The following is a 26121-nucleotide window of genomic DNA, read 5'->3' on the forward strand; positions in this document are numbered from 1 at the left end:
GCACCAGGCTCCACCTCGGAGCCTCCTCGTCCTGCCGGCTTCCCTCCTGCCCGGGAGGAAGCACACAGCAGAGGGCCTGGCCTAGCTGGAGATGCTCCTAAGTGCTAAGGGGCTCTTCCTCCAACTGGATCGGAGACCGCGGGCGGAGAATAAGAGAACTAGACTAAACTGGTGCTAAGCTCTAAAATGCTGGGGTCCTGGCCCAAGGGCCTCAAATCTAAGTGATTTCAGCAGGTCTGGGTCAGGGCCCAGAAATGTGTAAATTAGTTAAAGAAACGCCCCAGACACTAATTTGTAGAGGGACTTTGCAACTTCTATCCCTTCTTCCCAGTCTGCTACTTGGGTCTTCCCTCACTTGGTCCATGTTCCCTCGGAGGGGCCCCAGGTCTCATGGGCAGACGCGGCCAGTGCCTCAGAACGCTGGCGGGGGTGTGCCCACATCGTTAGCCCGGCTCCAACACTGGCCGGAAGAGCAGTGGAAGGCCCAGGAAGCAGGGGCTGCGCACCCGCACCCTCCTCGCTCCACAAATGAAGCAGGTGCTGAGCCTGGGTCTAGCCCTTTCTCGCTGCTCAGAGTAAGACACTGCATGTGACTCTGAGGGACACAGCATCCACTGGTCCCACAGAGGGGCCGCAAACACGGCACAGCATCCCTTTTCCTCCATCCTGCTCTGAGCCGAATGGCCCAGGACCCACTGCCAACACCACACGGAAAGCACTGAAGCAGAAGTTGCTTTAATCAAGGGGTGAAGTCCTCAATCGGGGGACCTCACACAACCTTTGGTGGTGGGGTCTCAGCCTGTCCCCCACATGCCCTGATGCCCCTCAGGAAGGAGGGAGCACCTGGTGGAGGCCAGGGGCTGGAAATCGGGAACCCAGGTCAAGGGGAGGACAGGGCATTGGTAGGTGGAGTGAAGCTGAGTGGGGTCCAGAACAGCTTTACACACGCTTCTACCTGGGCCGGCTGAGGTGGCCGTGCATCGGCCGGAAGGGGCCAGCGGGAGGAGAAGCACTAGAAGATGAGGCGGCCGTGCAGCTGGTGCAGCTGCTCCTGGGTCAGCACCAGCCGGTGTCGCTGTCCGAGGCCAGCCGCACACGAGAAGGTCACTTTGCCCAGGTAGACAGTGTCATCCTGCTGCTCCTCCTTGGCCTGGGAGTAGGTGAGAAGAGACCCCCTCGTCAGGGTCTACTGAGCTGTGCGCCACGGACGGGCCCTGAGCCTAGAGACCTAGGTAGTCCCTGGGAGGTAGGTTTTGGGGCTCCTGGGCTATGGTGATTACATTTCCAAATAAAAACTGGGGCACACAGTCTGACAGGGATTTGAGAGCTCTTCCCGGTGTCAAAAGGCAGAGAAGTTGTTAAACTACTGAACAGTGCACCTGCTGGAAGCCGGGCAAGGACTCCCCGGTGGAAACCTGGCCAGTAACTCAGATGTGCAGCTGTTGGACCTGAGACCCCAGAGGCCTCTTCAAATTCGGGGGAGAGGGAAGGACCCACCTGAGCCTCCGTACTGCCCCTCCCCATCCCCATGCCCCCGCTTACCCTGAGGAAGGCTGAGGAAGGGAAGGTGGCAAAGGCCGTGGGGACTGTGGCTCCAGGGCGCTGCGACACAGTCTCCTTGAGGACCTCATCCTGACGGCAGAGGGGGGAACAAGGGTTCATTTAGGAGATCCCCACAGGCTAGCCCAGTACCTCCCATTTCACAGGGACACTAATGCCAGGAACAGGGACCCAGACCTTCCTATCACTTCTGCTCTCACCTCCGCCCCATATACTTACCCTTAAGGCCCAACCCTTCTACCCTGACAGAGCTGCACCTGACAGAGCTGCACCTGAACCCACCCTCTAAAGATGACCCTGCTCAACCCACTATGCTGATGAGAATCTGCCTTCCCTTCCACCTCCCCTGCCACGTGCCATGCAGCACAGGACTGGGCCCAGGGGACTCCGGGAATACCTATGGACATGAACGAGCTAAGGCTCCACCAGGGAATGCTCTAGAGCAGAGGTTCCAACCTGTGGGTCGCGACCCCTTTGGGAGTCGAATGACCCTTTCACAGGGGTCACCTAAGACCATCGGAAAACACATATATAATTACATATTGTTTTTGTGATTAATCACTATGCTTTAATTATGTTCAATTTGTAACAATGAAATTGGGGGTCACCACAACATGAGGGACTGTATTAAAGGGTCGCGGCATTAGGAAGGTTGAGAACCACTGCTCTAGAGCAAACTCTGTAGGGGGAGGAAGGACCGGGCCAGAGCTGACCTTGAGCTTCTCGATGGTGTCGCTTAGGGACTTGAGCTGAGCCACTTGCTCCAGGAGCTGGGCCGACGGGCTCTTGGCAGCTGTGGGAGAAGAGGCTGGTGAGGCCCACCAAGGCCCAGGCCAGCAGGGCAGTGTGGGAACTGCCTGGGCAGGGGCTACATCCCTGGGGCAGGTGTGTTACTCATCTCGGGGGTTGGCGGGTCCATACCAGGGTTGGTGCGAGTGATGTCTACTACGTGGGTGTGCGTGCTCAGCTGATTCAATGTCTCCAGCAGCTGGTTGGTCTTACGATACAGCGCTCCAGGGGCTAACTCGCTGCCAGAGGCTCACGGGGTGGGAAGGAGAGCTTTGCCACATGCAGAGGGGGCAGGGCTGCTAAGGAGGCCTTCATCTGGGCGCCCTGTGGGGGGGAAGAGAGGTGGTGGTAAGGAGTGACAGAAGGCCCTGCCACCCATCATCGATGGGACAGGCATGCGCCACCTCCACCCGGTCCTCCCCGTGACCCCCTCACCTTGAGGATGCTGTTCTCATGCTGAAGCTGGGAGATGTGCAGCCTCATGGCAGAGATCTGCTGAAGCAGCAGCGGCGAGTCCTTCACCAGCCCCGGGCCTGGCATAGGCCCGAGTGCCTGCCCAGGCGAGCCTCCTGCAGTGCCACAACAAATGTCAGCCGTCTCAGGTGAGAGCGCTGAAGGTGGGCTCCATCCCTGCTCACCCCGTTCCTTAGCTCCTCCCACCCCCAGTCCTGGTTGCTCCCAAGGGAGAAGTCACCCTGCTCCCCAGGCCCCAATTCCCACCAGCCCTGGCAACCCCCAGCCAGGGCGGTCTCTACCTCGCTGCGGTTCTTCTGTGCTCAGGAGAGCCCATGGCAGCAGGAAAAGAGAGAGAGGAATTAGGTGAACTGAGGGTTAGGGGGACACACCAGAGGAATCCTGGACACACCTGCAGGAAAAGCCTTTTCCTGATCACATCATCTCTGACAAGACTCTATCTCTGCCCTCCACCTTTGAGGGAAGAGCAAGTGTGTGGGAAGGAAAGACAGGGAAGGGGAGTGAGGCCTTGAGGCAGGGGTGACGCGTGAGCCCGAGTGCAGAGGGCTGTGCGCTGGAGGAAGCACTGGGGCATAAGGCTGCTCCGGCCTCCCTGCTCCTCCTCCATCTCCGGGAAGGGCAGAGGGGACACTCCTGAGACCTGACAGGTCAGTGCCTTCCTTCTCCCAGCAGCAAAGCTTACGTTGAGGATGCAGATGCATTCCTGTGCTCCTCAGCTCCCACTGCGCTGAGGCAAAAGACACCCTTTTTTGGTGGAAAGGTTCATAAATTCAAAACCAGTATCTGCTTACAGAGCCTACGCTAAACAATACAATGTGGTCATTCTGGAGACCCCTCCCCCTCCCCAAGGAACTGGAGCATCTGCACCATGAAGTCTACAGTCAAGGAGGTACTTGGTCACCTCCCAAGATCAAGAGGCGCCAGTGGCAAGGGGCTTTGATGAGGACAAGACCTAGGTGAGAGCAGCTGATAAGACAGGTGGGGGGGGGGGGGGGGCCACTGAGCCCTGAGGGCTCAATTCTAGAGTTTGTCTTCCAGAGGTGAGATGGCTAAGTGAGAAACTGAAGAGAGAGCAATAAGCAAACTCTAGGGCAGGTGAGAACGAAGATGACAGTGGCCACCTCCTTGGTCAGGAAACTGGGGACAAACCAGACAAACTCAAGGTAAGGAGCCCTGGCCACACTATGAGACCAGGCCAAGGTCTCACAAGCCACAGGGAAACTGAGAGAAGTCAGCCATGAAGGGACAGCCACACCAGAGGGTGAAGCCACGTGAACTCTGGGGAAACGCGCCCAAACCAAAGAGCAATCAGGAACAGGCACCCAGCCCAGCGGGACCCACAGCATCGCCAGCCTCCTGCAGGCCGGTGACCCTCAAGGACGTGGGGCTTGGTCAGGCAGGCCGGACTGCAGACCCAGGAGGGACAGCTACGGAGTCCAATGTCACCGTAACTCTGAGCTGCACTGACAACTGGGCAGTGCCCCACCTTGGTCAGAGGGACTCTGCGAGTATCCTCGGGGGGAGGAAAATCCTGGTGAAAGCTGCCAGCGTGAAAGTGGGCGAACACGTTCCTGGCTGCACATCCAGGGGTAAGAAGGGGCAAAAGTAAAACTGAGGCCAGGGAAGCCCTTCAATCTCCTGTGGGCCCGTGCTGCCTGTCCCCCTGCACTCACCACCAGCAATGCCAGAGACCAGGGTAGCAATATCCGAAGGAGGGGTCCCCCGGAGCCCCTCGATCGTGCGCTTGGACTGGCTGTTCAGCCGCTGCTTCAGCTCTGCCTTCTCTGCCTCTAGCTGGTCAATGTCGGCCTGGAGTGCATCCATCGTCTCCTCGAAATCTCTGTGGAAGAGAATCGGGCTGGGGCAGTGTCCTGTCCCCACGACCCCCTTCACTGCTCAGCCCTGACAGGTCCCTGGAGTCGCCCTGCTGGTGAGGACTCCGCTTGGGGTGATATAATGGCAGTGGGCAAGGAAAGTCGTGTCTGTTGGCCTGGGGAGTGTCACTGTAAGAGGGATGGCTGGGAGGCAGAGAGCTGCTGGCGGGAGGGAGGGCTGAAGCAAGCAGGGCCAGGGAAGTGCCTCACTTCTCCTTCTTCCGCAGCAGTGCCTGGGTCTCCTCCAGCAGCGTCTGGACCTTCTCGATGCGCTCGTCGGCGTCCTTGGCCGCACTGTCCAGCTTCTTCTCTAGGAGGCTCAGCCGCACGTTGGCCTCGCTCAGCTCCTCCCCCTGGGCCAGGGCAGAGCTTCTAGTAGCTTTTCATCCTCCACAACCCCTCAGGGACTCAGGGTAGACCACGGATAGAAAGCTCCTTAAGAGCCCACTCGAGCTCCCACTAATTACAGGCACCTCTTCTGCCCTCAGCCCAACCCATCACCCATCTCATCCTGATCCCCATCACTCACTGCTGCCCTGTGCCCCACAATACTCCCTGGCCCCCAGATACTGAGCCTACCCTACCCTCACCTTGATCTTGAGTGACTTCTTCAACTCCTTGATAACTGTCTCTCGGTCTTCAAGCTTCAAGCCCAGGCCTTCGGCATCCGTGATCTCTGCACGAAGGGCTGCAGCTCGCAGTTCAACAGGGGGAGGCTGAGGGCCAAGGTGGGGTGAGGGAGGGAGGGAGAGGACATCACCAACGTGCTTCAGAGAGACCCATCTTGCCTTCTAAGCAGGATGGTGCTCTCCAGACTCCTTCCTCCACCTCCCAGCCTCCCACAACTAGCAGCAGCTCTGCCAGCCCTGCTCCTCCAGGCCCCGGAGTCCCTCCAAGGAGCTCCCACCCAACCTTGCTGGGGGGCCGTTCGGCATCGTACTCTCCCTCCTGCATAGCTGTGGCCAACTTGTTCATGGTGCTGATGAGGATGTTGCATGACTGGCGCAGACACTCATAGGGGCTGCTGGAGGGGCTCCCATAGATCTGTGGGAGCCAGGGGGCAACAGTGAAAACCTCACACCGGCCACCTGACTCCTCTACACCTTCCGCCCAGCCATCCAGGCCCACCTGCTCGCTTGCTTTGAAAGCCAGCTCCTCCAGGGCAGCCACAGGCAGTCCCTCATTCTCCGCCAGCGGGGCAATGAGCTGGGCGGCAGCAGCGGCCACCTCCTGCAGCACAGCCACCACCCACGTCAAGTGTTTCCTGCAGTCGAGGAGTGTGTCGGACACCTGTGCGACAGGCCCGCGTCAGGAGCCGCCCTGAGTCCAGGACGGCTCCCCGCTACCTCAAAACTATCCTTGCCCCATCCAGATCCCGATCTTGACATACTGAGCCCCTCCTGGTTCTACTCAGCTTCCTTCCCTCCCCCGTCGCTGCCCTAAACCTGTGGTCCAAAGGCCAGAGCGGCTGGGATCCCAGGAGCATCTGTCCCTGGCATTCGCCTTCGAATCTTCTTGCAAAACTGGCGGATGTCACTGCACGACGTTTCCAGGTCCCGGAGCAGGAGGGCAATATCTGAAGCCTCCTGTCCACCCTACTCAGGGAATAGGAAATGGATGGGGAACAAAGTCAACAACAGCTGAAGGTGAGGAGGGGGAACTAAGAAGGCAGAGGAGCTCAAACAGATCCAGCTGTGCTTTTACCTGCAAGAAGGCACGCAGCCGTCCCACCTCCACGCCCATGCAGTCCAGGGCACTCTGGGTGAACTGTGAAGACAGAAGCATGTGCTTGTCAGCACCCAGCAGGAACCCTCCTGCACCCTCATCATCTCTAAGAAGTCCCCACTCTCTGCTGACCCCCATACATAAGAGGTTCTCTGGCTTCCCTGATCTGGCCTTAGGGACCCTGTTCCAGTCTTAGGTGAACCCTGAGGGCCAGACCTCTTGACCTGACGGCCTCCATTTCTGATCTGACAGGGGCTTAACCACCAGCCCCGACACTTCACCTTGATGTGGTCGGCCAGCTGCATGGTACTGTCCTCAGGCTGCTCGGCAAGGTGGATGCTGTACAGGTGCTGAGAGATGACAAAGAAACAGACAGCCTTCAGGTCTTGGAAGGATGGAGAATTGTTCCCCAACAGTTTGAGCCCGTCATCACAGGGCTCCAGAGGGACCAGAGGACCTGAAACCCCCAAGAGCTGCATCCTGAGGTGAGTTCAGCTGCAGGGAGCTGAGCCTTAGGCACACAACCTGGGCTACACTGGCCGCAGCCCAGATGAGACACCTTCCCTCCCTGCTGCACCAAGCTGGAATCCTCGCACCAAACCTGGTAGTACTTGATGGCCTTGGTGAGAGGCTCGACATTGACAGTCTCATCCAGCTGGTCCTTGTGCAGCAGCTCAATGAGGAAGTCCAGGGAGCGCTCATGGGCACTCATCTCAGGATAGAGGCTGCCCACCTTCTTATACACATCCACGTTGCACTGAGAGAGGGCACTGGAGACCAAAGAAGGGCCCTGTGAGGCCAGGGTCTGCCAGGCAATCCCAGTTCCAGCCAATCTGGACCCTGCGGCCTTGAATGGGGGTCAAGGGTCACTCACTGCTCATAGCGGTGGAGCGTAGCCTGCAGCAGACTCAGCGAGTACACCAGCCCAGCCGCAAAGCTGAGCTGCTCCCCCACAGCTCCTCGAAGCCCGGGCCGCTCTGAACAGTTCTCACTTAGTTCAAACTTCTCCTGGGCCTGCTTCCGGATCAGCTCTGCCTGTGGGAAGAAGTGCCAGGGACCTGGGCTCAGAGCAGAGGACGGAGAACAGACTCAGGAATACAGAACACAGATGAGCAACGATGGAAGGGGTGGGAGGAGGAGATAAAACAGAAACAGCTCCTAGCTGGGCAGGAAGTCTCCCATGGGGAAAGGGCAGTGATGTGGTGATTACTGAGCTGTGAAGATTTGAGATGTGGGGATGAAAGGAGAGGGAACCAGTGGGACCAAGTTCTTTCCTGCAGGCTTCAAGCTGCTGCCCTGCTACCCTTCCACCAGCATGCTTCCTGACAGTTACCTCCCCCACCCCCGCCAACCCCTAGTCATCTTCTGGGTCTCAGCTCATGTTATTCCTCAGTGACATCCCTCCATCTAAATCAGCTCCCCAACCGTGCTCTCTCAAAGAAGCTCCCTCCCCTTCATAGCAGGCCCCACCTGCAACTCTGCTGACTACATCCCTCCACTACATCATACACTGTGTGAGTAGGGGTGCTGACTGCTGGCTTCACTCGGCGTCCTCACAGCAAGTTCCACAGGTTCCTGCTGAACGTATGGCCGTACCTTACAAATGAGACGAGGCATGAGCAGCAGCACCAGGACACAGTCATGGTCCCCACCTGGCCGAAGGAAGCTGTCGGGCATGAAGGCTGTCAGCAGGGACGTGTGCCGGTTGGCCTGGGCCACCTCCATCTGCCTCAGTTCCATCTCAATGGCCTGTGAGGTGGACAGGAAGGCAGGCTCTCAGCCAGGCTGAGAGAGTCCCAGACCCATGCTGCCTTGTTCCACCAGGCCCCCTGCTTCCCCGCCCCCAGGAACCCCACACCAGGTCAGTCCACACCACACTCAAGCTGAGCTCCCAGCACTCTCCCCTCTCCCGCCCACTCGCTTTCCTGACCTTGGCATGGGCCTTCGTCTCAGCAAACTTGATTTTGAAGTCAAAAGTCTCTGGGGGTGGCTGCTGCTGCCGCTCCACAGATGCTTCCTGCTGGTTTGTCAGTTCCCGATTCACATCCTGGGAGCAGAGATGGACAGTGAGGCACAGCTGGGTCATGAGGGAGCCCTGGGGTGATCCTGGGTGGAGAGCAGGGGTGAACAGGCACCTGCAGGTGGGCGGTCAGCTGGCGGTATTTCTTTATCGTTTGCTGGTAGTCTGCAACTGTCTCCTGGGCCGCCTCCACACGCTTCTGGGCCTCCCGTACCCGGGCGCCCGCCATGTCCAGCTGCTCCCGCAGCTCCAGTTCTGTCTCCCGTGCATTCTCCTGCAGCTCGTCATTCATCTCATTTATTGCTTCCTGGGAGGCCACGAGGGAGTTGGGGCAAAGGAAAAGCAGGGTCAGGGTAGCAAGCCAGGGTGGGTCCACTCACCAGACACCCTGCTCAAAGGTCAGGGGTCATGTGTCAGTCCCTCTCTCAGCTAGTCCCTTCATCCAGGTCAGAAGTCGGGCTCTGCTCTCCTCTTACCAAGTCCCCCACCGTCTCTCTCAATTCCCGCACTTTCTCTTCCAGATTCAGGTTCCGGTCTGTCAGCATCTCCACCATCTCCTCGGCACCCAGAGCAGCATCCACCTGTGTTCCAGGGAAGGAATGGGGAGACGGGCTGCTAAAAGGTGCCTAGAGAGGAGGCACCTACAGGAGTCTGAAGGGACCGATATGGGGACTCTGGGAGAGAGGCTGGGCTCCCCAGACCTGCTCCTTGAGCTCATCGATGGTGCTCTCTGCCTGGCTCAGCTCCTCCTGCAGACGCTCCCGCTGTTGCCTCACAACTTCCAGCTCTTGGTTCTTCTTTTCCATGAGCTTCTGGAGTTTCACATGCTCCTGCTTCTCTGAGGAAGAAAGATCCCGCATCCTGTGGGAATCGGGGAGAAGAAGAGGGAGAGCGTGTCAGAGTCACTGGGCAACGGACGCTCTAACACGTCTGCACAGGAGAGTGGGCTCCGGAGCCAAGCGGTGAGGGGACCCTACCTCACCAGGGCATCCTTCAGGCGGGCGTTCTGCTCCTCGAGCTGCTTGAGCTGATAACTGGATGCAGCCCCATCTGAGCCTGAGGAAAACCACGAACACCTTCAGACGTGATTCCAACCCCACCATCTGTGCCCCTGCAGCTCCGGGCCCTTACCCTTCTCTTCAATCTCAGCCTTGAGAATCTCCAAGTCAGTGGTGAGCTCCTCCACACGCTCCTTCAGCGCCTCCACCTCCTGCTGCAGGGACTCAGCCCGCTCCTCAGCCATCTCCTTGTCCAGAGTGGCCATCTCGATGGCGTCGGCAGTGTCGGCCATCTCCTCCATGTAGCGTTCCTTTGCTTCCAGCGCCTCCTTGGCTTCCTGGGGGGTAGAGGTTGGTGGAGGCACAGGTACAGGAATGCCTCATGCGCCCTCTCTCACAGAACGTTCCAGGCTCCAGCCCCCGCTGAGTTTCCAGGACACTGTTTCGGGCCCCAGGCCTCCCAGCCCCCCCTTCCTCCCGAGTCGCACCTTCCTCGCCTCTTTGAGGCGCCGCTGCAGGTCTGCCTGCTGCTCCTGCATTTTGCTCTTCCATTCCTGCACCTGCTCCAGCTGGATCTTGTGCTTCTCCAGCTCTTTCAGCTTTGCCTTGTCTTCTGCCCGTTTCAGCCGCAGGGTCTCCAGTTTCTCCTCCAGGTCCCGTACCTGGGCCTTCAGCCCCTCCTCCTCCTGCAAAGAGACCCCTTGTTCTGCACGTAGTGTCCCCCTTCTCCCCACTAGAGCTTCTTTGTCTGAGCTGGAGGAGAAAGGATAGGAATGTGTGCAAACATCATTCCAGCCCGACTCAAAAGCACGTGGCATATAAATATCTGAGAAGAGACCGAACATATGGGGAAAGTATGAAGAAGGGCAGAGAGAAAGTGTAGCCAAGTCAATGGCAGGGAACCCAAATGCCATGTCCCAACCCTCCCAATCCAAGTTCTGGATCTCCCCCAACCCTGGGAAATGTCCAAGACCCGCCAGGATCACAGGCCTTTGTGTCTTGGCTCATCCTCACCCACCCCAGTCCTTACCTTGGAGGGAGAAGGAAGTGGGGGGGCTGCTCCAGGGGAGGTGAGGGCCGGCGTGGGGATGACAGGTGCTGCCAGCGGAGTCTGAGCCGGGGTGCTGGGCTCACTGCTACTCAGCTCACCTGCTGATGCGGAGCCAGAGGGGCCCAGGGAGCTACTGGCTCCGGCCACCCCAGTACTACTGGCTGGACGGGTGGGCTATTCAGAGAGGGTAGGGGCAGACGAGAAAGAGTAGGGGGCAGAGGTTGTGAAAGAGAAAAAGACAGAATATGAGAATATGGCGAGGGAAGGAGACAGAAAAGGAAAAAGGCAGAGAATATCAAAGCACAATGAGAACAGAGAAACAGTGAAGGGAAGAAAGAAAATGGCACAGTCAGAGATAGTGACAAGGGACAGGGAGGAGGGAGGGAGGGGAAGGGGAGGGGAAGAAGGGATGGAGGAAGACATAAGATTATAAGGCTCCTCCCTTGGCACTGGCCCCACATTCCTCCCAGCCCTGGCACTATCCCCTCAGAGCAGGATCCCTTACTCCCTAGGACTCCCTTCTGTGACCCACTTATGATCATTCTAGCAGTTTAGTCCTCCCAATGCTATCATGCTCTGGGCCCACGCCCTCCTCCCCCAGAGATAAAAAGGGCCTCGATGTCATTTCCAGAGAAAGAATAGACTGCAGTTTGTTCTCTTTCAAGTTCCCGGAGAAGACTGGGCTAAAGGTGGGGTACCAGGCTCTACACCCCGGCTAGGCCCTCCCTGCTCTTTGGGAGTCAAGCTGACTCTCCCTCCCCTGATCTATTTCAGGGGACCCTGTATGTAAAAGGGCCAAGGTGAAGGTTGTATCACAGACACCCCCTTGAAGCAAGGCCAGCACAGCCAAGCCTTCTGCCATCTCCCCCCTCCAAGACGAAGAGGCTCCCATCAGGCACCACTCCCCAGGCCTGTGTAGGGCTGGGCGGAGAAGCTGCCCTGAGGCCCCTGGTCTTGGAGCCGACAGGCCTGCCCAGTGCTCTCCCTGGAGTGCTGAGCTCGGAAGCTCTCCTGATGGGCCGACACTCAGAAACCACATGTACTGACAAACACGCCTACCTCCTTGTCCCCTGACATTTGTAAGGCCAGGTTCTTCTTCACCTGTCTTTCAATCCCTGCCCTCATCAAAACTAGTCAAAACACCCTTTTCAAGAAAGCCTGCCTTAACCACAACCACTCTCATTTCTCTTTTGCATTCAAACAACTGGCTCAGGCATCCTCCCAAAGCCAGAGTCTTTTTCCCAGGAGTGACCTGTCACTACCTTCAGTCCCCTCACTCCCATGAAGAGAGAACCCAGGATGCACTGTGACAAACTTTTGTTTGGTCGTACACATGCCCACATACATGCACATGCCTGGAATGTGTGTGTACACTCTGCAATGGCTTGCACAGAGGCCTGTGTTTTCTCACCTTAGGCCGCCGAGTTGTAGTCTGGACAGGCAACAGGAGCCAGAGAAGTAGTCAGGAAAAAAAGAATAGTGGCACAAAGATAGACAGGAAAAGGGACAGCAATGAGAGCAGAAGAGGTAACAGCAATGGGGCTACGATTAGCCACCCCACCCTCACCCCCAGGCCACCCCCTTCTCCCTCCAGTGAATCATCTTGTTCCTACTCCAGGAACTCAGAACTCTAACCTCCCATTGGTTCCTTCTCCCACTTATGCCCAACCCTTGCAGACCTCACCACTTCAAACACCCTGGAAATCCCAGAACCCCATTCTCCTTAACTGAGCCACAGGGGACCAAAGGCAGCAGCTGGTGGAAAAGGTCTCCAGAGACCAGGCCTTCTGAAAACAACCTCTGGCAGTCCAGCCCAGAGCCAGAGGCCCTGCCCACCCACCACTCCCAAGGACTTTCCCAGGTCAGCCCCCTTCTTTCAAGTGCTAGACTCCACAGAGGATCCCCTAAAATAACATGTGACAAGACTGATGACAGGAGGCCAGAGGTGAGTGATACTAACCCAACAGAGGGAGATCAGGCCACAAGGCAGAACAACGCTGCTGTCGTCCCTACCCCCACTCCACCCGCTGCCCAGGAACTGATCCTATAGCAGTCTCCATCCCTTGGGCAGAGGGCTCAGGTGTCAGGACCGTGAATACTGCATTAGCCAGAAGCCCAGAGCTCAGCAAAGTAACCCCACCCTGCTGCAAGGAAGGAGGTGGGGGTGGACAGCAGCATACATAAACTACTGCTGAAAACAATCTAGAATCCCTCGGGTTACTGCAAAGTGGTAAATAGATGATGAACTTCAACCCCAAACAGCATTCTTGCTACCCAGTATCTCCTGATTCCAGCAAAGACAAGATTTGGCCTGGGCCCCCATTTGTAGGAGACACTGAGCCCAAGGAAACCAACCCCCACCCCTCCTACCCCGAGCTAAGCCTCCACGGCAGGTTGTAGGTAAAAAACTATTGCAGGGTCTTCATCCCATCCTGGGAAAGCCCACTGATACAAGCCCTGGTGGGGGGAAGGGTGCTGGGAGTACAACCAAGAGTCATTCTAGCAAAGGTCAGGGGAGGCAGGTCTGCTGGAGGCAAGGAGACATCTGAACCTGCTTCCCAGATTCTCACAGGAAGCTCCCAGAGCTGCTTTGCAGCAGAAACTGCCTGAACCCCAAGCCTGAAGGCCACTGGGTACAAGGCCGAGAACAGACTCAGAGCCAAAAGCAGGCAGGGCAGGGAGCAGAATGCTCAGGGCATGGGCCATGGGAGTGACACACACCTCTCCCTGCCCCCACCATCATCTCTACCCTCCTCCCCAACCAGGTAGACAGATGAAGTCCCCACCCCCACCCCAGCAGCCTGCTGCCATCGCCCTGGCAACCCGGCAGCAGGACCAGAACAAGCAAGAGTACCTTTCGGGCTGTCGGTGCCTGTCTCATCATTGCAGAAAACCAAAGAAAGCCAGGACAGGAAAGAGGAGGGACAGAAGAGGATGGACACACAGAGGAAGGACAGACAGAGGGAGGGAGGGAAAGAGACCAAACAGAGGGAAAGGCGGCGGAGACAGATTAGTGCATCAAATCCCAACAATGCAGCCTCAGCTTCCCGGCCAGCAGCTTCCCAGCCCGCAAATGGCTGTGACTCGGATGCAGAAGCCCCACAGATGCACAGAGGGGCAACCAGGCTCCTGCGGGCACCACAGAGGCGCCGGCCCAGTTCTCCAGCTTAGGCTTATGGCAGCCTCAGTGGCCGCAGCACCAGCTCCACCTGACGTCATGCACCCACCCTCCTTTGCTCCTTGGGGGTGGAGCCACTGCTCCTCAGTCACCTAGCAACCGCCTGACTCCGCAGGCTCCTCCTCCTCCTCATGACTGGACAAAGTCCTGCGCAGAGCCCGCCCGGCTTCTTCCTCCCTCTGAAATGTGTGTGTACATTTGTGTACACGTGTGTGGCTCCTCCCTCTCCCCTCCCCGACCATCCCCAAGTGTTTGTTCCAAGAAACTGGGCTAGGGGCCATTCCAGAAATAGTACCCTCTGGGGCGAGTGCATCACTGGGCAGGGATCACTGCTCCATCAACCTCGCTCATACTCATGCTCCCATCAGCCTGCAACCCCATCAACTCTACTTCTGTCTCTTCTCATCAGACACACACACACACACACACACACACACACACACACACACCCAGAGCACCCCTCTTGCAGCGGCATTCGCTCTGAGGGGCACACAGTGAGACTCGGAAACCCTGGGGACTTCAGCAGCAGCTCTAATGACCCCCCCCCCTGGCTGTAGGCAGGTTCAAGCCTGTCTCTACAGGGCTCCCAGAAAGGACTGGCGCCTTGCAGAGACATGTGGGTTCTCTTCTGCCCTCCTTCTCAACGTACGTTCTTTAGTTCTGGAGTTAGCTCCTGTTCCCTGGCTAGGTGAGCTGCTGTGAGAGAACACGGAGAGGGGCCTGGTGGGACCTGAGCAGAAAAGCACTGTATTCCAGTCTAGGAGCCCAGGAGTGCTTTGCCACACTTCCCCCAGGACTGGGGCATGGCTCAGGCCCCCCCCAAATGTCAGGTCCAGGCCGGCGGCCCAGAACCTCCCCCATAGACCATCCAGACTACAAGGTCCATGCTCTTCTTCTACTCAGAGGCCTGATGTGAGAGGAGAGCCCGAACCAGGAGACAATAATTAAGGGAAGAAGCCAAGTTTCTACGACCTTGGAATAGGTCTAGCATCCTTTTCCTTCTTACCTCCCATTCCCACCGGAGCCAAACCCAAAGCAAGTCCCAGCATGTGGTCTCTTCTATGCCAAGACTTCTAAGTGAGGACCCATCACCAACCAAGAGTCGAAGGGAGATTTTTCCTCTTCCCTCCCACGGTCCCCATCCATAGCTTTCCATGCAAGGTCAAAAGGGCCTACGACAGGCTGGCAACACGGAAATCACAGAATCGCACATACAGCACAGTACATACAGGTCAGACAGGCACATGCAGGTCAGAGACAGCCTGGGCACGGGCCCAAGGCACGGGCTGGTGTGAGGAAGTGGCCATGGCAGCAACGGAAGAATTGAGCCCCACTCCAATGTTGATGGAAGGCTGCAAGGGGTAGGAGGTGGGCCTCGGGCACAACACCAGAGGAAAGAAGAGGCAGGGAAAGACTGGAGGAACAGAATGAAGGTGGGCATTCATGGCAGTGCCCACCCAGAGGTAGGCACACAGACTCTCAGGCTTTCCAACCTGGGATGTTCTTACTGTGATCTGACTTCCCCCGTCCTTGCCCAACCACCTCACTTAGTACTTTCTGCATCGCCAGCCCTCCAGTTACTCCTCCCACTGCCCCACTCTCGGGCTAAGAAAGAACCCACTGTAACCCAGTGAAGGCTCCAGTCCATGCTGCTGCTATTTACAGTCAAGTGATCTCAGTCTCTGACTAGAAGTCCTGAGGCAAGGAAGTGCAGGAATTGCCCTAATGAGTGCTACCTGGGCCTCGACACCGAGCCTGATATCCTTGCAGCCCTCAAAAGCACTCTGAAAGACAAGGCCGCCATGTCCTCTGGCCAGCCCAGCCCAAGGTCACACACACATGCATGCAGCAGCCTGAGACATGCAGGACAGCTGGGGAGGGGGCTCATGGCCCTCACCCACCCAGGCACAAATAGTAAACACACCACCTTCTTAGGCTTCAGTCCCCGCTGCGTGAGGAGTAGGAAAGGGAAGAGTTAGAGAACAGAAGTCACACTGGCTAACTGGCCAGACATCCGGAGTATAGGTATTAATATCAATGCAGGCATGCACAGGGACAGAGGGAGTTAGGTCACTGCAAGCTCTGAGTAAGTAGATGAGGGGTCCCTCAACGACCAGCTCTTGGGTGTCCACACCTTGCCAGAGAACTGAAGAGTCTGAGCCCCCTCACACACCCTGTACGGAGCAGCGAAAAGGAGCTAGGATGGGCCCTCTGCATACCGCCTAAAACAGGTGGCAGAGGCCCAGCTCCTTACCATTCATTTGTGAACAGGAGAGCCCCTTCTTCCTCTAGCTCCTCCCTTACCCTTTCCCTCAGACCTTTTAGATCTTGGCAGCCTTGGGTACCAAAAGGTAGGAAGTTGACAAGAGCATACTAGGGTCAGACCTGTCCTTCCTCTCACCCCTAGCCCAGGTCCCATTTGAGCCTGAACTTCTGGGCCCTAATAGTTGTTCCTTGCTGCCACCTTTACTCACCCCTAAAACAGTAACTCAAACCCAGAAAGCTTCCTTTCCAGGGAGGATGGAGACTGGAAAGCTAACTCAGTTTACTCATCTATGGCTTCTACCTGCCTGGCACTGGGTCTCCCTCCTCTCTCTTTTTCCTCCCCCTCCTCTCTATTACTTCTCACTCCCACCCCAACCACTCACCAGTTTGCTGGTCTTTGCAGCTGAGTCAGTTCCCTCTGTAGAAAGCAAGAGAACATTATGGCAGATAGGAAAGTCATAACAAGAAAAGATGGTGATGATGGGAAAATCTTAGGATCCACTGTGGCCACTATGGACTCCTGGATGTGGAGTGGCAACTTAAGTGGGTGGTTGTTACCTCTTTTGAGGGCCTTTGAGGCAGAAGAATCAGGTGTCTCTGGGGAAGTAGTATCTGCTCCATCTTCAAATACCTGGATCTGAGGCCACAGAATAGATTCAATAAAACCATATTAATAATGTTATGCTGTAATATGGGGCCTTCTCCAGTCCCCAAGCAAGCCTAGGGTATAGAGCAGAAGATAAGGGTATATCTTCAATCTTCCCTCCCCCACTACCTCCCACTCTCTCAACCAGAGACTTATGTTCATGCCCAGAAAAAGGGAGCATCAACACATTAGCTGCACATGCAACAGAGCATGTGAACATGTGTGTTCACACACAGAAGAAGGGTGTGAGTACCTGGGATTGGCGCACAAAGATGCCATGCCCTTCATCACAAGTGAAGTACTTCCTGCCTTGGACAGTTCCATCATTCTTGCCCTTTGCTTCATCCAGGATCACGCCTACCCATTTGCCAGTGGCAAAGAGCGTGGCTCCAACATAGGCCACAGTGCCTCGGTGCCCTTTTCCAATCACCTCCACACGGGAGCCCACGCGCAGAGGCCGGCCACTGGCCTCTGCACTCATTCTGTTGCCGCTGGGTGTCTGAAAGGCACATGCAAACACACAGTTAAAGCCCTCAAAGGTGTCTTCCTAATGCGTAAGAAGGGCCCAGTCAGGACCCTGAACTGAAAAAGGACCAGGAGTCACTTCCCTGGACCCCACTTATAGGGTGAAGTGGACCCCCAAATTCCCTTCTGAAAAAAGTCTTCTTCTAAGACTTCTCTAAACTCTTCTGAAATCTGACAGAATTTTTAAGAGTTTATATTTAAATTTTATAACAAATCAGAATTTATTGACAGATCTGTGAATGTCACCACATGGCTGCTTTCTCAGGAGCACTGCCCCCCACACTTAAGAAGGGAATGAAGCTCAAGCAAATAACTCCATTTAGAACAGGCTCCCCACAACCCAAAGCTCTGACTCGGGAGCCTGAGCTGGAAAGATGGGTGATTCAGTAGGCAACCCCACTGACACCAATCCCCACCCCCACTGTCGCCTGTCTTCCCTCTGTTTAAACAGCTCTCCTAGGCCTCTCTCTTCCAGAAGCACACAGTTGTGCCTCCTTCCAGCCCTCAAGTCATCACCATCCTTCCTGACCCGACTCCCCTGACCCCCATCCACACACCTACCATGACACTCCTGGCTGCCTCACTGCAGCCCACTGGACCATTTAACTTAACTCCCTTCTTCCTGACCTGAGCACTGTTCCGCCAACTCTCCCCACCCCCCCCCATGTTATATTGCTACAAAAAGTAAAACAAAGGCCAGGGAAATCAGGTTCCCCAGATCTGTCCTACACCCTGCCCCTGAGACTGGCCAGCAGTCCAAATGGATGGTTAGCACCCCGAGGATGGACAAGGCAAAGGAATAGAGTAAACACTGTCCTTGGGAAGCTCCCGTCTCTGACACACCAGTGATGACAGGACACAACTGAAAGTAGGTTCCAAATAGGCCCATGGTTGAGAAGAAATCACACCTGAGCCGTTTTCAGCAACAGCAGCTCCATGAACCAGGGCCTTGCAGCACACAGATGAGTGAGGTGTGAAGAAGGGACACCATGGTCCTAAAGACTCCACAGGGCTCCCTCCCGAGGCCTTCACTTGGCTTCAGAAGGAAGCTGTGCAAGACATGTCACTCCCTAACTCCCTTTCCCAAAGAGCATATCCAGGAAGGTGAGGAAGGTTAGCAGCTCCCAGGGGCCCCAAGACCCCAAATCATACCTGGGATGTGTAGGGTGCCTCTCGCGGACCCATCAATAAAAGGCACTGACACTGACACCAAGGCTGGCCCCAAACTTAGAGACGCTCCCCAACCTCCCAACCCTAATACGCCTCTCAGATCCAGGTGGACACAACAGTGGGGACTGATTCAATCGCAGCCAGAAGAGACAGAAAGCAAGTGACAAACAACAAAGCAGCTCTGAAGAAAGGCTTTCGTATAAAGCCATTCCAGTCCACCGACCCCATTCAGACTCCCAAAGACTGTCTGTCCCCCATCACCAACCTCTGCCCTGAGGTCCAAATAAAGTCAAAGGCTGGGCCTCGCCGGTCCCCAACTCCGGGAGGGGAAGCCGGTCCAGCCTCACCATCAGGGCTGCGAGTGGCCCCGTCCCAGCCCCAGCCTGTCTCCCCAGCCCCCACAGCCATGTCCAGAGGCACCAGGCCTTTCCCAGCAGCCTCCCCAGGGCCATCGCAGACCAGGGCCACTTACCCGGCTGTACACGTGCCTCCTGCTCTGGGCCATGTTGCTCCCCCGGCCTGGCCTCTACCCCCTCCCCGGCTGACCAAAGACAGAGAGAAAAGGCAGAAACCCAGGCGGAGGGTCAGGGCCCCAGGCCCTCGTGGACAGACACAGAAGCCATCAGACGCGGCCCACCCCAGTCCATGGACCTGCTGGGATGCGGGTGGGGACGGAGGTGGGGACTGAGGTGCAAGTCCCCTCTGCTGCCCGAAGATTCCTGAGCCCAGAGACAGGAATCCTGCTTGCCAGCTGATGAGTCTCACTCTGCGCTAATGCTGCTCGAGACTTGTCAGGGACCGTGCTAGCATCTGGGTCCTAGTGCCCCCATGCTTCACCTGGGCCAGACAAGAAGGGCAGGGACTATGGGGCCAGGCCAGCGGTTCTCAACCTATGGGTCGCGACCCCTTTGGCGGTCGAACGACCCTTTCACGGGGGTCGCCTAAGACCATCCTGCAGATCAGATATTTACATGATGATTCATAACAGTAGCAACATGACAGTTATGAAGTAGCAACGAAAATAATTTTATGGTTGGGTCACCACATGAGGAACTGTATTTAAAGGGCCAGAAGGTTGAGAACCACTGGGCGAGGCCCAGCCACAGACCCTCAGCACCCATCTCCGGAGCGCAGCCCTGACATTCCTCCTCCACCCCCATAGCACACTTTCCCCCAGGAGGTGAGGCCTCAGCAGGCCTGAAAGCGTCAACTGCCAGGGCCTCCACACAGCCAAAATCAGCGTTATTCACCCCTTTCTGGTGCCCTTCTCCCGCCCCTCTCTACACTCTGGACTCAGGGTCCCGAATCATGATGTTAGGGTCTGGATTTCAATCTCACACTGGGCCAGAGGAGCCAGGCCCTGCCCAATACCCAGCGAAGGAAGGGTAGTAGCAGAGGCAACTTCACGCACACAGCAAAGCAAGTCAATACCCCAGTCCCACCTGGATGGCAAAGACTGCCAGTCACTCTTCTCCCTTCTGGTTGTTATAAGGGTCAGGCTCTGAACCTTAAGATTATCAGGTTCAACTGGATTCACAGGGTAGTGGTCAAAAGCACAAGGCCCAGCTTACCTCGACCACCTGCCCCTTGTACTCTTGGCCTTGCCTCACAGGCATCTCCTTAACAAAAGTGATCAGATGGTTTATTTTCTATAGTTCAGTAGTTCACAAAATGTTTTTAGCCATGTATTACTTTTATAATGAAAAATGCTTGCCCGGCCGGTGTGGCTCAGTGGTTGAGCATCATCAACCTATGAACCAGGAGGTCGCGGTTCGATTCCCGGTCAGGGCACATGCCCGGGTTGCAGGCTCGATCCCCAGTGGGGGGCGTGCAGGAGGCAGCCGATCAGTGATTCTCTCTCATCATTGATGTTTCTCTCTCTCTCTCCCTCTCCCTTCCTCTCTGAAATCAATAAAAATATATATTTTTAAAAAATAAAAATGCTTAATATTCTAGTAAATGGTCTCCAGAGGACTATGTAACCATACTGCTTCATTCATTTTACCCATCTAACATGGGTAAGAACCAACAGACCCGGGTCGCTGCTACTCAGTAGCCAACAAGGGGTCTGACCTATGGCTCCACTGGGCCTTGTCTGAACTGGGTTTCCCTGGGTCTTCCTCCCCTCCACCCTCTAAGGCAGGCCAGAGAGCTTAATAGTAGAATGATAGCCAACAGCCAGGTCTAAAGCCCCAAAACACCTCTCCACACCTTTAGTCCTGGCCAGATCCCCCAGGAAACCACTTTTCTCCTCTCTCGCAAAATCTCCATGTTGCCTCCTTTCTTCCCTAAACACTATTACACAGGCGGTTGGGGCCATGCAGATCCTTGCAGCATGGACTTCACATGTTCAGAACACTTTACAGTCTACGGAGCATTCTGGTTTCAGACTCAGGCTGCTTACGTTTAATTCCTGGCTTCACCACCTGGTAGCTACATAAACTTGGTCCAGCCACTTAACAGCTCTGTGCCTCAATTCCCTTATCTGTCCATTGGAAAAAATCAAAGAACATATCTCAAAGAGCTGTTATGAGGACTAGCCGAGATAATCCATGTAAAATATTTAAGTCATTGCCTGGCCCTAACTGGTTTGGCTCAGTGTTTGGAGCATCTGCCCACGGACTGAAGGGTCCCAGGTTCAATTCTAGTCAAGGGCCCATACCTCAGTTGCAGGCTCAATCCCCAGGCATGAGCAGGAGGCAACCAATCAATGTGTCTCTTTCCTTTACATGGATGTTTCTCTCTGTCTCTCCCCCTCCCTTCCACTCTCTAAAAATTAATGGAGAAAATATCCTTGGGTGAGGATTAACACAAACAAAAAAACATTGCCTGGTATTTAGTAAGTATTCAACAAAAGTCAGCTAATAACAAATATGATAACATTATCATATTTGGACATCACAGAAACACCATGGAAAGGCAGGCCAAAGAGAATGCTGACAAGGAAACTGAGGCTCAGAGAACTGAACCATTTTCCTGAAGTTACACAGAAGGTGAGGAAAGGAGCCAAAACTGCAGCTAAAGCCTACACTGAAACCCTCCGCACATCCTGTTATCACATAACTCTAGGCTCCCAAGGCCCTGCTCTTCCTCCAGACACACTGCCTTCAGAAATTGAAAAGAGCTGAGGTCTAAGAACAACCTCACAACTCACTAGCCACACAGGTATATATAGCCACCTAACTTATTGGGGGCTGTTTCTGCTTCTATAACATGGGAATAATTATCTACATTAATGTTATGAGGCTCGAATAGGACAAAACACATAAAAGTGCTTTGTAAAAAGTGCAGAAGCCATACAAGTACAAAAAAATCACCTGACATGGCAACAGATGGTATCTAAGTCTTAAAATAAAATATCTATACAATCAATATTATAAGGATTACAGACAGGAAAGGATGAGCCAGAAAGAAAACGGGTGCCTGACTATGCCTCAGATTTTAGGTTGTGTTTTGGGTATGTTGAGAGGAAAGATCTACAAACACTTTAAGTTGTGAACACAGTATGAGTAGAGACAGAAACAATTTTGTTTCACTAGGGAATATCAAAGACTAGCTGGACTGAAGTGAAGAATTCAAGATGAGTTCGTCTATTAAACCATAAGCCTTTTAAAATGGAGCCCAGAACTTCTTCTCTTTATGACCCCATCACCCTTAGCTCATGGAGTCAAATATTTACTGGCTAAATAAATACATTAATATTGAGATATACTAGAAGGTTAAGTATGGATAGTCAGGGAGTTTAACATCATGTAGAGATAGATGGACTTGATCCAAAACAACAGGAAGCCAGTCTCTTCCTGAGCAGGGAACTAGCATAATGAAAACCACTTTAGGAAGATCAAACTGGTGGCTCAGTGGGATGGAGTGGAGACAGGAGCAACTTGGTAAAGATGGGGATAACAGCAAGGGGGCTCCTGCAATAATGAGCAAAGGGTGAGGAGGGCCTGAACCAGGTTCACGAGAGAGAGACAGAGAGTAGAGGAAAGGGGCCCATTTTGAGACAGTACCAAAAAGCCCTGGGAAAACCAAAAGATTACACATGGAATAAGAGGCAGCAGGCCTGCTTGGGCTCTGGAGACAGAGAGACCTGGCTACAGCTTTGGTTCTACTTCCTCACCTGTATGACTCTGGTCAAGATATTTAACTCAGAGCCCCAGTTACCTCATCCGTAAAAAGGGGGAAGTAATGCCTACCTCACAGAGAAGTGGTGAGGATTCACTACGATTGAAACAAAGCATTTAGCACAGCGCCTGGCACAGAACATGTGCTCAAGGAATTGTTGACATCGTCTTCATCATGATTGAGAGGGTACATCAATGATGACATGCACACAACACAGTAGGGACTCAAATTCTGCATAAATAAATGAATGCACGAATAAGTGAATGAATGAATAAACTTGGGAGTTTTCAAGCATGAGTAATGGAAGAATGATGATTGAAAACATGAACAGAATTGGGGGGGGAATGGGAAGGAAGACTGAAAGCATTAGGAGAAAGTAAGTCTTGTTGTTAGGGCCTCCTCTGGGGCATATTTATTTGTGTACACTAACACATGTATTCCACTATCTCCTTCCAAAATGCACCTGTCATGCAGGCAAAACAGGGCCCATTATCTCCCATCTACAGGTGATGGACTGAGTCTCAGAAGTCAAAGACTCACTCTGAGTCTCATGGCCAGAAAATGGCAGGGGGCACGTTTGACAGGTACCTAATCCTTCCACAGCCGGCTGGGCCCCACCCCATGTCACATAGGACAAATCCAAGTTGCATGTTCCCTCAGCCAAGGAGAAGAGATATTCGCTAGATGTCTAATCTATTTTCCTCCCCAATGATACTAAATACGACTAAAATGTCTAGGAAAATAGGAAGAGAGGAAGGGAAAATCCGTGTCTGATAAATTGGTTACTAATGATCCTGGAGAACACTTCAGAATATGACAGGATAGCAGGTAGACTGCTGGGAATTAAGGAGGAAAAGCCTCTTTGGCACCCAGCCTGCACCACTTCTCTCTTGCTTTTACTGACACCCCCGCATCCTTTAAGCCCTTGACCTCCTCTTGTCTTGCCTCACCTAACTTTGACCGTGGCCTAAACCAACTGTTTGATTTCCCTGATCCCACTCATAAAGGAAATCCAGGCAGTCTGACAGGAGTCCACACACTTGAACTGAACTGCATTAGGCACTGGGCACAGACCAGTTTGGTTACAAAGAGATAAAATGAAACACAACGGTAATTAGCAAGATCCAGATCTTAAGACTAGGGTAAAATTGGACATCTCTGAAAGGATGGCAGAGAAGGGATAAGTGTGGATGGAAGTCCCCCAGGAAAGAAAAGGTTATGCTCACTGAGGGGGGAATGGAAGCTGGGGGTGGGGGGTGCTGGAAGCTTGGAAGGCTGGATTCCAGATACACACAGGAACCCAGAGAGAAAACGCATACAGAGCCCTTTGTTCCCAGGTCCTTCTCCTATATTGCTTTACAGATCTTATGCGGAGAGGGCTAGACCCTAAATGGACTTTCTTTACCTCCCCAGCTCTTCATTATCCCCAGAATTGTCTGCAGCCCATTCCCAATCCTTAGCTCTCTCCCCCTCCCAAAGAATCCCCCTACTCCAGGAAATCCCCAATTACTCCCAGGCTAACCTTCCAAGGGCCCAAGGCTCCCAAGACTCCAGCAAGGAAAGCTACACAAATATGTCCCTCTTTTGCTCAAATAAAGGACTTTGGCAGGAAGGCAAAAGGCACTAGAGCGAAGTCGGGAACTGCAACCTTCCAGTGTCAGCAGGAGTCCTCCTTAACACCTGTTTGAAGTTCCTGCTGGTTTCTCTCCAGGAATCAACCAGCAAGTCCCTGGCACTAGGACCCTGCAGACAGGGAACCCTGAGCCTGCGCTCTAAAAAGAGAGATGCACCATTTCACAACTTCAGCAAAAGCCAAAGCAGCCAACAAAGCCACAGCCACCTGGGCTGTGCTGGGCTCTGCCTTTTGGGCAGCTCCCTGGCCACTCCCCAGAAACAGAGCATTCTGTCCTTTCTCTTTTTAAATCCACGTCATCACCTGATCATAATGGAAATCAATCTCAAGTCACCGCGCAAAGGCGTATCCATGGCAACCTCAAGAGGAAGGACAGAGAAATGATGCTCCAGTGGCTGCAGCAGAAAAGGTAAGTCCATTTCTCTTCTATCCATACCACCCACCATTTTCCCCTTTCATTCAAGTCAGGCATGGACCTCACCTGCACATTCCAACTGTCACCAATGGGGAAAACACAAAACGTGGGTGTTAATAATCTATGCTATTATGTAAGGTCATAGGTCTTTCTAGTCCCATAATGGCAGAAAAAAATTCTTTTTCTGGCTAGCACAGGCAAGATCTCTTTTCTTATTCACTGTCTCAGGTGACACAGTCTCAGTCTACCTTATACTGGTAGTCTCTTGTCTGTCTGGTCAGGCTGCTGAGATACCACTCAAGGATTTCCGAGTTCCCTACACATTTGTAAAAAGCCAGCAACGACACTGACCTCGCTATCCCGCCTACCCATGTCATGATCATGCTCACAGGCTGGCGTGGTAAGCCTCCCTCCTTAGCAGCCCTAAACTCCAGTCCCTTGAGCACTACTGAGCCTAAGTAATCCTCCATGCCTCAATTTCCTCTTCTGTAAAATGGAGATAATAACAATACTTTTCTAAAAGAATTGTTGTAAAAATCACATTAAGAACGCCTGAACAGCCCTAACCTGTTTGGCTCAGTGGATAGAGCGTCGGCCTGCAGACTCAAGGGTCCCAGGTTCAATTCCAGTCAAGGGCATGTACCTGGGTTGCGGGCACATACCCAGTAGGGAGTGTGCAGGAGGCAGCTGATCGATGTTTCTCTCTCATCGATGTTTCTAACTCTCTATCCCTCGCCCTTCCTCTCTGTGAAAAATCAATAAAATATATTTTTTGAAAAAAGAATGCCTGAATAGCCCTAACCGGTTTTACTCAGTGGATAGAGCACTGGCCCAGGAACTGAAGGGTCCCAGGTTCGATTCCAGTCAAGGGCACGTGCCTGGGTTGTGGGCTTGATCCCCAGTAAGAGGTATGCAGGAGGCAGCGGATCAATGATTCTCTCTCATCACTGATGTTTCTAACTCTCCCTCTCCCTTCCTCACTGAAATCAATAAATATTTATTTATTTATTTATTTATTTATTTTAAATGCCTGAACAGCACTTAGAAGAGTGCCTTGTATAAAGTGCTCAATAAATGCCAGCCATTATTATTATGAGAAAGAGGACGGAGAGACTACAGTATAGTTCGGGGGGACTCAACACTCTTGGAGGGTATTTCAAGTCTGCGTCTCTCTCTTTCCTCTGGACAGCGTTTCAAGTTTCCCTTACTACTTTCAAGTCCCTGTTCCTGTCTGAGCCCACACCAGCACCCTCACCCCAAAAGCGCATAACTTTGCAGAGAAAAAAACCAAGACTTTTACATGGGAATTTATTAGAAACTTTAGAGAAATGTTCAATAAAAATTACTCTTTCTTCCCACATTCTTCCCTTTCTTAAAATTCCTCTTCGTCCAAAAGGTTGACCCCTTCTACCCAGAGCCGACCCCTACACCCTTTTCCGGGGACCTGATTTTACAATCCCTTCTCTTGTTCCTTCAATATCACCCTCTCTCCTGGCTCTTTATATATATATATATATTATTGATTCAAAGAGGAAGGGAGAAGGATAGACACATCAATAAAGAAAGGAGAATCATATTGGCTGCCTCCTGCATGCCCGCTACTGGGAATCGAGCCAGCAACCCGCCAAGGGCCGTGCCCGGAATCGAACCCAGGACCCTTCAGTCTGCTGCCC

General features: G+C 53.9%; 1 protein-coding gene across 1 annotated transcript; it reads right to left on the reverse strand.

Moving 5' to 3' along the window:
* Positions 1-716: 716 nt before the first annotated feature.
* Positions 717-18792, reverse strand: DCTN1 (dynactin subunit 1). Its single transcript, XM_023760604.1, is given in 29 exon segments — positions 717-1150; positions 1543-1632; positions 2274-2353; positions 2482-2598; positions 2601-2673; positions 2785-2918; positions 4497-4663; positions 4908-5050; positions 5288-5413; positions 5610-5741; positions 5826-5987; positions 6143-6292; positions 6402-6464; positions 6704-6772; positions 7024-7192; positions 7297-7457; positions 8019-8171; positions 8353-8469; positions 8558-8749; positions 8919-9023; positions 9144-9303; positions 9420-9498; positions 9574-9778; positions 9929-10126; positions 10471-10665; positions 16318-16352; positions 16493-16571; positions 16834-17079; positions 18748-18792. Coding segments are annotated over 29 exon segments (3771 nt in total). The 5' UTR covers positions 18781-18792; the 3' UTR covers positions 717-1012.
* Positions 18793-26121: the final 7329 nt, after the last annotated feature.

This window comes from Myotis lucifugus, unplaced genomic scaffold, assembly GCF_000147115.1.
Source record: "Myotis lucifugus unplaced genomic scaffold, Myoluc2.0 scaffold_186, whole genome shotgun sequence".
Lineage (NCBI taxonomy): Eukaryota > Metazoa > Chordata > Mammalia > Chiroptera > Vespertilionidae > Myotis > Myotis lucifugus.